This window comes from Sciurus carolinensis, chromosome 4 (assembly GCF_902686445.1).
Source record: "Sciurus carolinensis chromosome 4, mSciCar1.2, whole genome shotgun sequence".
Taxonomy (NCBI): Eukaryota; Metazoa; Chordata; class Mammalia; order Rodentia; family Sciuridae; genus Sciurus; species Sciurus carolinensis.
Genome location: NC_062216.1, coordinates 66195632 through 66210929, shown reverse-complemented (window position 1 = coordinate 66210929; position 15298 = coordinate 66195632). Strand labels below are relative to the sequence as shown.

The window sequence follows — 15298 nt, the reverse complement described above, 5'->3', positions numbered from 1 at the left end:
GTTCATATATGTCACAATGAACCCACTATTATGTAAAATTATAATGAACTAATAAAAATATAACTCACAACACATACTTTCTTCTCTTTCCCTTTAGCTCTAAAGCTCTATTACCAACTCTCCTTTCCTACAGGCCCTTACTAGAATGTGAGCTCCTTGAGAAGAAACACCTTGTCTCGTACATCATTACTATTTCTGGCACAGAATATTGCACAGCATAAAGTAGATAGACAGTAAATATCTGCCAAACACATGCTTTCTCCATAACCACTTTGTCCTAATCATTCTTTGAAATTGGAAAAAAAAAAAACAGTACCCTCAAAAGTCAAATCAGATCCTATAAATCTTCTATTTAAAATGTTTACTACTTGTAAATTCTAAACTTATTGTTGCCTATAAGGTCCTATGTGATCTGATCCACCCCTGTCTAGTCTCTATTTCATTCACCATACTCTGATCCTTGAACAAGCCTCTCCTTTCCCTTTTCCCTCCCCCAACACCTTTCTCAACTGATCTCTCTTTTATTTTCAAGCAGTCCCTTTTCTTAAAAAGGAATTCTTATACAATGTCAGCGAGAAGTATACAATTCCAGTCACTCTGGAAATCGTAATCATCCACAAGAATGAAGGTCTGCACACTACAGAGACATGCATATCCATGTTTACCATTAACAGTCAACTCATGGAACCAGCCTAGGTGTCTGACAACAATTGGATAAAGAAAATGTGATATATATATCTCTATATACACATATATACAATGGAGATTCAATCAACCATAAAGAATGAAATTATGTCATTTGCACAAAAATGGATGGAACTGGGGAGTATTAAGCTAGGTGAAATATGTCAGGCTCAAAAAATTAAGGGTCATATTTTTCTCATATGTGAAAGCTAGAAAAAAAGGAGAAAAGGGGTGGGGGGGCGGCACACTATGTACAATTAAAAAGTAAAAAGAAAGTCTTTGGAACACTTTCTGGAATTTCAAGTAGAAAAAGAATGCAGTAGCAAGGAATGAAATAACTGCTATCTAAAACTAGCATAAATAAATCTCTCACATAATGCTAACCAAAAGAAGTAACAAATAATATGAGACTGCATTTATGTCAAGTACAAAATATGCAAAATTATATGCTATGGTTTGGATATGAGGTGTTCCCCCCAAAAGCTTCTGTATTAATGCAGGGGTGATTAGATTATGAGAATAAACTAATCTGAGGATTGATCCATTTGATGGATTAATAATCAGAATGAATTATGGGTAGTAACTGTAGGGAGGTGGGGTGTAGCTAGAGAAAGTCACTAGGGGCCAGTCTTGGGGATGGTACATTTTGTCCGTGGTGTCTCTGTTCCTTGCCCCCTCTCTCTCTGCTTCCTGGCTATGACGAGGTAAGCAGCTTTCTTCTGCCATGATATTCTGTCTCGCCTTTGGCCCATAGCAATGCTGCTGACCAACCATGCACTAAACATCCTAAATGGTGGGCCCAAAACAAACTTTTCCTTCTCTAAGTCATTCTTGTTGGGTATTTTGGTCATAGACATAAAGCTGACTAATACACACTACACTCCCCACCCACCCCGTGCAGTGGGTTGAACCCAAGGCCTGGTATGTGCTGAGCATGCACTCTACCACATAGTTATACCTCTAACCCCTAAGTACACTTTTTATATTATATATCCACAAGTTATAAAGAAAAACAATAAGGATAAAAGTCATCATGTGATGTTCTCTGGAGGAAGGGGGAGAAATGATTGGGAAGCCACATACATGCTATTTCTGAGAAGCCAGCAATAGTCTAATTTATTAAGACACTGTTTTATTTATTATGTGTGTGCACTTTTTTAAAATGTATTTTATTTCTCAGAATAAAAAGAAGTAAAGAGAATAGTAGGACCACTGCATTGTGACAAACTTCAACTTCTGTCTGGAAGACTGAAGCAAGTCATGAATATAAAACCATAATTGGCAGAAACTCAAAAACAAAAGGTTTCAATTTTCCAGATTGTTTATCTTTACAAATAAAACATATTTACCATGTCTTTATTAACATAATTAGTATAACTGATCTTCAAACACCAAGGTGGCATCTGATGAAGATTAAATATTCATTATTTATCAAAGTTCAAAACCTTAAGTATAAATAATTTCAACATGTTAAAGAATATACTTTATTCCTAGAATGATTAGAATGGAACTAATTCCTTCTAAAAGCAGAAATAAAACAATGTTTTCCTTTACTTTTCCTTTCTCATGAAAACTTCAACAGATATTTATCCAAATAAATATCCAGATATTTTAAAAATTCATTTCAGAATTTTTCTTTTTTTTACATATTTATTTGTTTGTTTGTTTATTGGTAACAGGGGTTGAAACCAGGGGCACTTAACAACTGAGCTATATTCCTAGCCACTTTTTATATTTTGTTTAGAGGCAGGGTCTCACTAAATTGCTGAGTCTGGCTTTGAACTTGCAATCCTCCTGCCTTAGCCTCTGGAGCTGCTGGTATTACAGATAGGAGCCACCGCGCCTAGCTCATTTCGCAATTTTTTAAATAAAAAACCCCAATCCATTATTTTCCTACTAATATATGATACAGTGAAAATATAACCAGTCATTTAATTACAACAGTGTAAAAAAATACTAAGTATTTTTGGAGTACCAAGTCTTTTTCTAAACTAAACATGAAGGCTTTTTTCATAGCAATACTTTGAGTAATGAACTGGTATTCACTCTTTCTAAATCAGGGTTTTAAAACCTGTTGACAACTAGTCAACATTTTGTACTGAATAAACCTTTGCTGTGGAAGCTGTTCTGTGTGTTACAGGATGTCTAGCAGCATCTCTGACCTCTACCCACTAGATGCCACTAGCATCCCTCTAGTTTGGTCAACTAAAACTGTCTCCAAATATTAACAAACAGCACTAGGGATCAAAATAGCTACTGAGTGAGAAACACTGCAATAAACGAAGCTCTATGCATCCAATTTTTCACATTGCTGTCTTAAGGGGAAAGATTCTCTCTTAAAGAACCAGGTGCTTACTCTTATATAAAGTCTCTCATGTTTCCCTAATTACACCACTACTACAAAGCCCAAAACTCTTAATTAATATTCACTGTTACAAATGATTCTTTTTTTTTTTTGATCAATACTGCTCCCGCTTAAAATTGGAATTAAAAATAATTCCCAGATATCACATGATTTTGTCTATAAACACTTCCTCTATGTACTTCAATAACAAAATATTTTAATTATAACAAAAAATTTAAACTTTGTTAATAACATTTGATATCCTGTTAACTCCCTGTATCTCCCCCACCAAAAAATATTTTTTACACTTATTTAAGTCAGGATCTAAGTAAGTTCTAAATGATTTGCAAGATATTTATGTTCTCTTAATTTAAAAAAAATCTGTAAAAATCATCTTTCTCTTTTTCTCCCCTTTCTCATATATTAGTTGAAGAAAATAAGTTATCTGTCATTTTAGAATTTTTTTATAATCTGAGACAGGCATGGTAGTGCACACTTGTAATTCCAGTGACTCCAGAGTCTCAGGTAGGAAGATCACAAGTTCAAGGCCAGCCTCAGCAACTTAGCAAGGCCCTTTGCAACTTAATGAGACCTTGTCTCAAAATAAAAAATTAAAAGGGCTGGGGTTGTGGCTCAGGGGTTAAGCACACTTGGGTTCAATCCCCAGTGTCAAAAAATGTTTTTCTTACAATCTGGGTTTGGTTGATAGCACTTCCATGAGTAATTAACATACTTCTCTGCTTTTTTTTTTTTCCCCAACTTGGCTCAATTAAATTTAGATTTGACTCTTTGAACACATATGCAAATGCATCATAGTCAGAGGCTTAACGTGTGATTTTTTTTTTCTCTCTTTCTACAGGAACTGAAGATTTATTTGATGGGTATCAACTTGTTCCATCCATTATTCAGTTCTCCAATGACATTTCATCCAATAATAACTTTAGCAGTCACTGTTGAGTTGCCTCAATCCATGTTTATTTAGTTAACTGCAAAAAGATAATTTTCTAAATTCTATAATTCCTTCTGCATTTATCAGCTGGAATTTTTCAACACTGAACCTACCATGATCCACTATCTGATTTCTCTAAAACACAATTTACCCATAAAAGGCAAGTTAACTGTCTAATTCTTTCCTTTTATTTACCTGTTTGTTCAGAGTAATGAGCTGGTCCTTTAGCAATCTCTAAATTATTTTTACAGTCTCCATACAAAGCTCTTGGATTTAAATATATTTATTTTAATCCACTGTACTCAATTCTTTTTATAACTGACTGTCCTAGGTCAATAATGGTCCCTCCTGTTGTTGCTCCTCTGTTCTTTTTTAGAAAAGTTTTTATTAGTACATTGTAATTATATGTAATAGTAGTACTCATTATGACATATTCATATATGCCAATAACTTACTCCATTTCATTCCCCATTATTTCCTTTTTCCTTTTCCTCTTCCTTCTCCCTTATCATCTAATCATCTCCCTTCTATTTATTTATTTTTAACTGGTACACTGTAATTATCCAAAAAAGTGGGACTCTTTGTAAATATTCATACATACAAAGAGCTTAATTTGGCTAACTTCATTCCCTGGTTCTTTCTCTTTCTCTCCTCTCCTCCCTCTCCCTTTCCCTAGATCTACTGTTTTCCCTTCTATTTTCGTGGGCCCTCCTCCCTTTCTTTTATTCTTTTTTTCTGCCTAGATTCTGCTTATGAGAGAATATATTCTATCCTTGACTGTGAGAGTCTGGCTTATTTCAATTAGCATGATGTTCTCCAACCATCCATTTATCAGTAAGTGACATCATTTCATCCCTATTTATGGCTGAATAGAACTCCACAGTGTGTGTATATATCACATTTTCTTTATCCACTCCTCTGTTCACAGAATGCCTGGGCTGGTTCTATAACTTGGCTATTATGAATTGCACTGCTGTAAACACTGGAATGCATGTATCATTAGAGTATGATGACTTCAGTTCTTTTAGATAAATACCAAAGAATGGAATAGCTGGGTCAGAGTGGTTCCATTCCTAGTCTTCTGAGTAATCTCCATACCAATTTCCACAGTGGTTGTACTAATTTGCAGTCCCACCAACAATGATTAAGTGTTCTTTCTCTCTACATCCTCCAAATCCTTGCCAGCATTTATTATTATTTGTATAATAGATGATTGCCATTCTGACTGGAAAAGGATGAAATCTCAATTTTGATTTGCATTTCCTTAACCTTCTTATATGACCTCAGTAACTTCTGACAGCTTAATTTTTTATTATCACATGATCCTGTACTGTAGTATTTTTCAAATTTTGGTTCAAGGACCAGAATGTCATCAACACCTATGAAGTTATTAGAAATGTAAATTCTAATTACATTTAAACAAACTTACTGAATCAGAACCTTAAGGTCAGGACCCAGCAATCTAAGCTTGAAAAGGCCTCCAGGTAACTTCAAGGTACAATGAAATCTCAGAACCACTGATCTAGAGATCGAGGTTTAGCTTATACATGTCCAGCTCCAATTCTGGAATCAGGCATTTCTCCAAAAATCCCTAGCTTCTTTCAGGCATGAACTGTATTTAGAGAATTCCTAGTCTAGGGCTAGGAAAACTCACTACCACTGAGCTGTTATATGCAATAAACTAATTTTAAAATATACTTCAGTAACACAGTAGTTAGTGAAAGGAACTGAGATCAGATCCTAAGTATCTTAACTGTAGGCCTGTCCTCTTTTCACTGTTTCTGAATGAAATACATCCATTTCTTTCATAGCAAGGCCATCAGCTATCATTGAGACACACCTTGGGAAAAGTCAGTCAACCCCTCTACATTAGTAATCCTTTATGTAAAATATAAATAATGTAATCTACCTTACTTATCTGCTTTTAAAAACAGGATATGAGATTACATATAAAAGCACTCATGGCATTACAACAATTGATAGAAGCACAGAATATCTTTGGTTTACAAAGACAGACTAGCAATTGAAAACATATTAAATTAGCAGCAGGGGAACACAAGAAATGATACAGCTAAGGGGTGAACTAAAAGAGGCTTGCCTTATTATAAAATAGATATTTTCTATAATTTAGAAAATAGTTCAAGGAGGGAGGTTAAATTGAAACCCTATAAACAGATTTAATTGTTAACCAATTTCATAAAATATAAAGATGCCAATTCAAACTTGTGAGCAATGAAATAATTTTCTGTAAACATACTACTGAAATTGTTGGGTGGGAGGGGAGAACCTCCCTATACACACGAAACACTCTAAGTTAAAAAGCAAATGTGTATTTAAAACAAAAACAAGCAATAACAGAACTTAAAAATATTTAAAACAAATTAAGTATATGCTCTCAAAATGTGGATAAATAAAGCACAAAATTCATGAAAGAAAGAGCTATAATTGGGGAAAAAAGGGGGATTTGAATTACATTAACAACCAAATGAAAATTCAAGATATGAAAAGAAACAATGTCACTAGTAATCAGAGAAATATAAATTCCAACAAAAATGAATTCTTTTCCATTTATCAGATTTGCATTTTTTAAAAGAAAGAAGAGGAGGAAAAAGAAAAATGCCAGTATTAACCATTGTTAATATTAACAGTTGCAAGAATGAGGAAAACTGACATGATGCTTCTTTTCAAAAGTTGGTGCATTTGAAGAAATTTATCCTTCTGTAAGAAGTATCGGTAAAAGTATCAGTAAAAGTTATATAAAAGAGGAATGAAAAAATAAAAATAAAAAACTAGAATCTCTGTGTTTAGAATGCACTTGTTGCAAAGCCTAAAATTAGCTTCTAGAAAATAACTCCTCCACAGTTCTCCAGTTAAAGTTTTCTAATTGTGCAATTATGGCATACATATTATATCATATCCAAAGAGAAACCAGAAAGAGAGAAAATCAATGTGACAGTGGCTTAGATGTCATACCAGGAGTTTCAGAGGCTTCCAGCATGTTTATAGGATTCCCTAAAACCTAGACCTTCATTCTAAGGTATTATTGCTGAGAAAAAGAAGACAGGCTGCAGATAAGAAGTTACTGATAAAATCACAGCCAAGTCACTTAGAACATTGTGTGCACTCAGGCAAGTGATTCAATGTCTCTAAGTCTGTTTCCCTATTTGCAAAATGTACACAATACCACTACATTACTGTGAAGGTTAGAGAAATGAATGACAAGCCTACTTTAAATACTGAGAACCTAATTGGCACTTACATGGTAGCTGCTACTATTGTTACTGGGCCTGGTTTAATCTGCAAATAATTAGGTTTAGACATCAATTATCACTCCATTGAAGAGAAAAAAATATGTCCTCTATGACTGTGAAATATACACTCTAAAATGAATATTTTTTTAAAAAGGAAGAAAAAAATGGAGGAAAGAAATATGGAAAGAAAAGAAAAAGGAAAATGGAAAAAAGGAAGAAAGCCACAAACCAAGATTAAAAATGATCTTTAATGAACAGAACTGGCAAACAGTTATACTAACAACCCTATGGTTTAATATAACCCATTCATTAAACTGACATTGAACTTACCAATTAAATGTGATCAACTTGAAGCAAGATGAACATTCTCCTATGCTGAGGTGTCCTCACAAAACTGTGGAATAAAACTTGCCTTTTCTATTTAAAGTCATTCCTTTATTGCTAAACAGTTGATCTGACAGGAAGGCAGCAAGCAGGGTTAGAAAGAGAAAAAAGGTGAGGATAAAAATGAAGAGAAAAACAACATGCAATTAAGGATCAAATCTCTTCACCCAATCCTCTCAGACTCCGTGTGCTCTGACCTGTAGCTGCTGGGAGCTATCGTTGAGATTGTCCTCTCTCCGCCGGGCCTCCTCTAGCATCTGTGCGCTCTTCTTTTTCTCCACCTGTTCCTTGTGCTTCAGATTTGCTACCTTCTTATTCTGGTCTTTCACTTGCCTATTGATAGAGAGAGAAAAATCAAGCTTTGTCATGTATGTGCACAGAAAAGAATACGTTTATGTACAAATTTACACCAGTGACAAAAAGTAATATCTGAAAATCAACAAAAATTCTTGGTGCAAAATTTTTTTCTAAAATTCCAAATTTTTTCCTATCAAAGATAGATAAAGTACTGTGTACAATGATGTTCCAGTTTTCCTCTAAGGAGCATATATTTCAGCACATACTTTATCAAGCATGATAAATTCTAAAACAAAAGAAGGGCATGAGAGGATCTGAAATGATAAAGAAACCAAGTCAACCATTTATGTTGGAAATAATGGAAGCAATCTCTTAAATCACCACACGGATATACTGTTATGGCTGGTAAACAAAGATTTTGAAATACAATATGAATTTTACATTGTTAATTCAACATTTCAAACATTCAAAATGGTATAAATAATGTACATGTATCTGAAAATAATGACATCAACATCGAGTAACTAAGCTTAAGAATTAGGACGTTCTATCTACTTCTGAAGCTTCTACTGTACCACTCTCTTACTCCAATGACTATTTCTCTATCCTCTACTGGTAAGAATAATCTCTATCTTAAATTCTGGGTTTAAAATATCCTTGTTTTTATTATAGTTTTGTCATATACACATGGACATGTATAGATTGCATGTTTTGAGCTTCATAAAATTTACCAATAAATGATTTTTTCCTTTCAATGTGTGTTTTGAGAGTCATAGTTTTTTTTAATCCCCTCAATTTTTTTCTGCAGTATAAAACAATATATATGGCAACTGTTTTAGCCCATTCCCAAGGTGATGGATAATTGGATTGTTTCCATTTTCTTGGTATTACAAACAATGCTGCTAGATACAATCTAATAGACCTTTGCAAGTTTTTCCAAGGCTTTAGTTATAGAAATTGAACTGCCTAGTGCATACAATAGGTACAACTTACATTAATTTCCAAGAGGTTTTATTAATTTATATTCTCACTGGTAAGTCATAACAATGGTTGTTACATATCTCCACATCCACTAACATTTGGTATTATCAGACTTCATAATTTTTCTCAACCTGATAGATATAAAATTGTATCTCAATATAGTTTTAAAATGCATACTCCTGACTACTGAAGCTAAACATATTTTCATATGATATTTGGCCATTCCTGTTTCTCCTTCTGTGTTTTATATCTTTTGTCCATTGTTTAATTGGACTTTGCTTTGAGTTACAGTTATACTTTATATGTTACAGTAATAATGTTTTAACTGTCACATATAATGGTCTATGTTCTTCTAAACTATGAATTACTTCTTTGACTGCTTTATGTTACCATTGCATTTATAGAATCTAAAAATTTTAATTGCTTCAAACATATCAATCTTCTCCTTTATAGAGTACAATTTTATGAGAATCTTTCCTATTTCAAATTCATAAAACTATTCCCCTGAAGATGTTATAAAACCTTGGTCTTTCACATTGAAGTCATTAATCCACCTTAAACTGAAGTTGAGTGTGCCTGAGGTAAAGATGTAATTTTATTTTTTTGAGTCTAGTGGAGGAATAAAATTTCTTTTTATATGTATTAATAATGAATTGGCCAAGCAGTACTTATAAACACTGTCATATGTAAAGTTTTTATATATTTGTGCCTATTTTAAGCTTTTTACTCTGATACATCTGTATGTTTTTGAGCCAACTTTATGCAAGCATAAGTACTATAGCTTTATAAAAATCCTCAATAAACAGCAAGGCAAGCCTCCCTGATAGCCTTCTTCAGAACTATTCAGTGCATTAATCCTCTGGTAGGGATTAACTGGGTGGTAAATGTAGACTGGTAGCATGTGGCATGTAGCTGGAGGAGGTGAGTCACTGGAGGCATGCCTTCTGGGCATATATTTTGGCTCTCTTTCTCTCTCATAAACTTTTCTTCCTCTAATTGTTCTTGTCAGGTCTTTTGGTCATAGCAGCAAAAAAGTTGACTGAAACAACCACTGTGAAAATCATATTGCAACAAGTTGGAAAACACAAAAGAAATGGATAAATTTCTAGAAACATACAGTCTACCAAGACTGAATCAAGAAGAAATAGAAATACATGAAAAATCAATAATGAATAAGGAAAAAGAAGCAGTAATCAAAAAATTCCCAAGGAAAAAAAGCTCAGAACCAGAAGACTTCACACGTGAACTCTATCAAATATTAAAGTAGAATAAATAACCAATCCTTCTCAAATTCTTCCAAATAACTGAAGAGGAAGAAACTTTTCCAGACTCATTTTAAGAGGCTAGCATTACCTCTATACCAAAATCAATAAGGGCACAAGAAAAGAAAATCATAGGCCTGGTAAACACACGAAAACCCTCAACAAAATACTAGCAAACCAAATCCAAAAGAATATTAAAGGAATCATTCACCATGAACAAGTGGGATTTGTCTCTGGAAGGCAAGGATGAGTCAACATACACAATAAACAGGATATACCACATGAACAGAATGAAGGGTAAAAATTACATGATCCTCTGAAAAGACTGAGGAAATAAAGCAGTTGATAAAGCTAAACATTCTTTCATGACCAAAACTCTCAATAGATGGGTGCAGTGGCACATGCCTGTAGTCCCAGCAACTCAGAAGGCTGAGGCAAGAGGATCACAAGTTCAAAGCTAGTATCAGCAACTTAGTAACAATCTAAGCAACTTAGCAAGACCCACTCACTAAAGAAAAAATAAAAAGGATTGGGGATGTGGCTCAGGTGGTTAAGTACCCCTGGGTTCAAGCTCTAGAACCAAAATAATAAAAAATAAATAAAAACTCTCAAATAAGGCACAGAAGTAATACACTTCATACAATAATGTCCATATATGAGAAACCCATAGCTGACATCATACCCAATGGTGAAAAGCTGAAATCTTTTCCTCTAAAATTAAGAACAAGAAAAGTGTGCCCAAAGCTGGGTGTGGTGGCTCACACCTGTAATTCCAGCAACACAAGAGACTCACAACTTAGACATTAGCCTCAGCAATTCAAGGAAACCCTTTCTTAAAATAAAAAATTTTCAAAAAAGAACTAAGGATATAGATTAGTGGTAGAGCACCCTGAGGTTCAATCCCAGTCCAAAAATGAAAAGCAAAGAAAGCATGCCCACTTTAACCACTTCTATTTAACACGGTACTGTAAGTTCCAATCAGGCAAGAAAAAGAAAAGGCAAACAAATTAGGAAAGTTAGAAGTTAAAGTGTATCTGCTTGCTGATGACACAATCTAATATACTGAAAACCCTGACAACTCCTTAGAATTATCAGAATAAACAAATTCAATAAAGTTGCAGAATATGAAATTGACATGAAAATAAGTTGCATTTCCACATAGTATACAATGATCTTTCCAAAAGAAGACATTAATCATCTCGTTTACAATAGCATTACAAGAGAAAGCACTTAGGAATAAATTTAACCAAAGTGAAAGCTCTATACACTAAACTCTAAGACATTGATGAAAGAAAATTTTCAAGATACAAACAAATAGAAAGATAGCCCAAGTTCATGGGTTGGACGAATTAATATTGTTAAATGTCTATACCACCCAAAGTGATCTACAGATTCAATGCAATTCCTATAAAAATTCCAATGGCATTTTTCACAGAAACAGGGGGAAAAAATGCTAAAGTTTACACAGAACCACAAAAGACCCTGAATAGCCAAAGCAGTCTTGAGTAACAACAAAGTTAGAACCATCACACTTTCTGATTTTTCAAACTACATTACAAATCTATAGTACTCAAAACACTAATACTGGCATAAAAACAGACACTATACACTAAGAGAACAGAATTGAGATCACAGAAATAAATCCATGCATTTACAGTAATTTAATTTTTACAAAGATGCCAAGAGGAACACATAATGGGGAAAGGATAGTCTCTTCAATAAATGGTACAGGGAAAACTGAATATCTACATATAGAAGCATGAAACTGAATCTTTATCTCACACTGTAAATAAAAATCAATTCAAAATGTTTTAAAGACATTTTTAAACATAAGATCTGAAACAAAGTGGCTAGAAGAAAACAGTGGAAGAAAGCTCCTTGATAATCGACTGGGCAATGATTTTGTTTTTTATTAATGTCATATTAATATTAATGACATATTAATTAATGACATATTAATGTCATATTAATGACACCAAAAGCACAGAGAATAAAGCAAAAATTAGATAAATGGAATTAAGGAAACTGAAAAATTTCTACACAGCAAAGCAAACAGCAGTATGAAGAGACAGCCTATAGACTAGGAAAATATACTTGCAAACCATACATCTGGTAAGGAATTAATAACCAAAATATGTAAGGGACTCAATAGCAAGAAAACTCAATTGAAAATGGGCAAATGATGCTGGGTGCAGTGGTGCACACTTGTAGCCCCAGTCACTCAGGAAGCCAGGAAGCTGAGGTGGGAAGATGGCTTGAGCCAAGGAGTTCAAGACCAGTCTAGACAACACAAGATCCCATCAGCTCCCATCTGTTAAAATGGTTGTGATCAAAGACAAAATATAACAAAAACTGATGAGGTTATGAAGAAGAGAAAATCTTGGTACAATGCTGGATGGGAACATAAGTTAGTACAGTGATTACAGAAAACAACATGGAAGTTTCTGAAAAACTATATACAGAACTATGATATGATCTAGCAATCCCACTTCTGGTATTTATTTGAAAGAATTAAAATGAGGATCTCAAAAGAGACATTTCTACTCCCATGTTCACAGCAACTTTATTTACCACATTCAAGATTTGGAAACAACCTAGGTGCCAGATGAATGGATAAAGAAAAAGTCCAACATATAAATATAAGCAATGGAGTATTATTCAGAGAAAGAAATACTACCATTCATGAAAAAATGGATAAACCTGCAGGTTATGAAATAACCCAGACACAGAAAGATGAATACTCTATGATCTCACTTATATGTAGAATATAAAAGAATTGAACTCATAGAAGAATAGTAGAATGGTGGTTGTTAGGGCATCGGGGTAGGGGAAGAGGGAAGATGTTGGTCAATAAGCACAAATTTTCAGACACAAAAGTTTTGGGAATTAATATATAGTGTGGTACCAACTAATAATATACAATACTTGAAAATTTGCTAAGTCAGGAAACCTTAAGTATCATAAACACATACACACACACACAGAGAAAACCATAAGGCAATGTGTAAATTAGCTTGACTGTGGTAATCTCTAACAACGTATAGGTATATCAAATGTGCACACTGTACATCTTAAATATACACTATTTTTGTTTGTGAACTATACCTTAATAAAGCTGGGGAAAAATATTCAAGAGGAAATGCTGAATTAATAACATTAACTATAAAATAAAATTCATTCTCTAATGAGAATACACACTATCAAGAGGTTCTATATAACAATTCCACTTTTGGCCATCTGGAATATTTATTAAAGGTTTTGGTCACAGATAATACAGTAAACTCAGACACCATTTGAACAAATTTTTTAAAGTTTTTTTAATTTGCTTTTCTTCACTCCATAATTTTCTGTGCTAATAGTTCTAATGTGCTAATAAACTCACATGAATTATATCAACTAATGGAATAAACAGATTGGAGTTTTTGCATTAGAAATCGAATGAAGAAATGGAGCAAAAGTTTGTTCTCATCAATCAAACTGCTCTTCCTCAAAATTAAGTGTCCCATAATATTTACTTACTATACACAAAGGTTTTGCTGTTTTAAGAGAGAAAAGTATTTTAAATGGTGCATACATTCCTTTTACTTGCATCTGAGAATTATTCCAGATGGTGCTGGCAACCACTATTGCCTGTAGCAGTAACCTGGTTATTTGGGACATTATGACACATAGAGTAAGGAACCCAATTAAAACCACTTAACTATTTTCTGGTCACAAGGCAGATATTATGGGCTAAGATTCTGATCCAAAGTCAATTTTATTCCTCAGCATTCCTTATTGTAATTATATTTGAAAGTAAATGATTTTTTTTTTTTTAATCCTAACTTTATCCCCCAAGTCACAGAAATAGGTCATGGTATTTTTAGTTGTGTTTCAGAAGAATTGAAGAAATTCATTTCTCTTATCCAACACACACTCCATTTTTGTGTTATGTTTTTAAAAACATGCTTAGCTGGGTGTGGTGGCACACACCTGTAAACCCAGCAACTGGGGATGCTGAGACAAGAGGATAGCAGGTTTGAGGCCTGTTGCAGCAACTTAGTGAAGCCCTAAGCAACTTAACGAGAACTTGTCTCAAAAAAGAAAAAGGGCTGGGGATATGACTCAGTGGCAAACCCCACCCCAACCTCTGGTTAAATCCCTAGTACCCGCCCGCCCCCCCCCAAAACAAACGTTTATTTTGACCTTGGAAATATTAGACATACAATTATTTTTATAACTTTATTTGTTTATTTTATATGTGGTGCTGAGGACTGAACCCAGTGCCTTACACATGCTAGGCAAGTGCTCTATCACTGAGTTACAGCCCCAACCTCAATTCTTGTGACTACTTCCACTGATTCCAAAAAGGACATGATAAAATGTATTACAGAACATGATCCCAAATATAAATGAGCATGCATGTATTAAAGAAAATGAAGCAGGAAAAAAAAATAGCACATTTTCTCATTTGGATTTTCTATAGTGTCTAAATTTTCTATAACAGACAAAATAATTTTTAAAAATTTAAAGTTGTTCTTAAATAAGATATGATTGTATCTCAAAAGAAGGTATTTGCCCATATCAGACTACACAGAATGTAATACAGTATGGCATATTTGTAGTCCCCTTATTGTTATGGTCTTGACCTCTCCTAATCCCCTTCTTTTCATATTTTCAATTTCCTTTCTTTATCTTACTTTTGCAGGTATTTTATGTTTTTATTCTACAGACTAACTATCAAGATAAAATAATTTTATGTATGTCAGACAACCAAGAAAAGTATAGAAAAATGATTAGGATTAAATCAATCCATCTCCCATTGTCTTTTACCTACCTCATCTTGTCGTGCATGTGAACACATGTGCATTATGCACATGTGAGCATGAATGTATGTAGAGTTCTGGATTCACTAATTAGAGTAAATGAAAACAAAATGATTTTCTTGCCTCACTAATATCCTTTTCAATACTGTTTTCCTCTGGCAAGGGTCACAACAAGGAATATCATCAAAATATATGTTAACAGTAAAATGGGAACGCATTTCTTGAATGTATATTTAGATGCAAGTGTTGTAAGACTTTAGCAGAATCTGTGAAATGGGGAATTTCCTTCTCTTCCCTTATAAACTGATCAATATATAGATTTAAATCTAATTCATAAGAAA

The 15298-nt window shown here is 33.7% G+C and overlaps 1 protein-coding gene across 10 annotated transcripts in view; it reads right to left on the bottom strand.

Annotated features, from left to right (window-relative positions):
* Positions 1 to 15298, bottom strand: part of Erc1 (ELKS/RAB6-interacting/CAST family member 1) — a 550337-nt gene that overhangs the window by 278666 nt on the left and 256373 nt on the right. For all 10 annotated transcript variants that reach the window (XM_047548604.1, XM_047548601.1, XM_047548603.1 and 7 more), the window contains one exon: positions 7810 to 7945. In XM_047548604.1, the coding sequence (XP_047404560.1) occupies positions 7810 to 7945 (136 nt within the window). The remainder of the gene's footprint in view (positions 1 to 7809; positions 7946 to 15298) is intronic.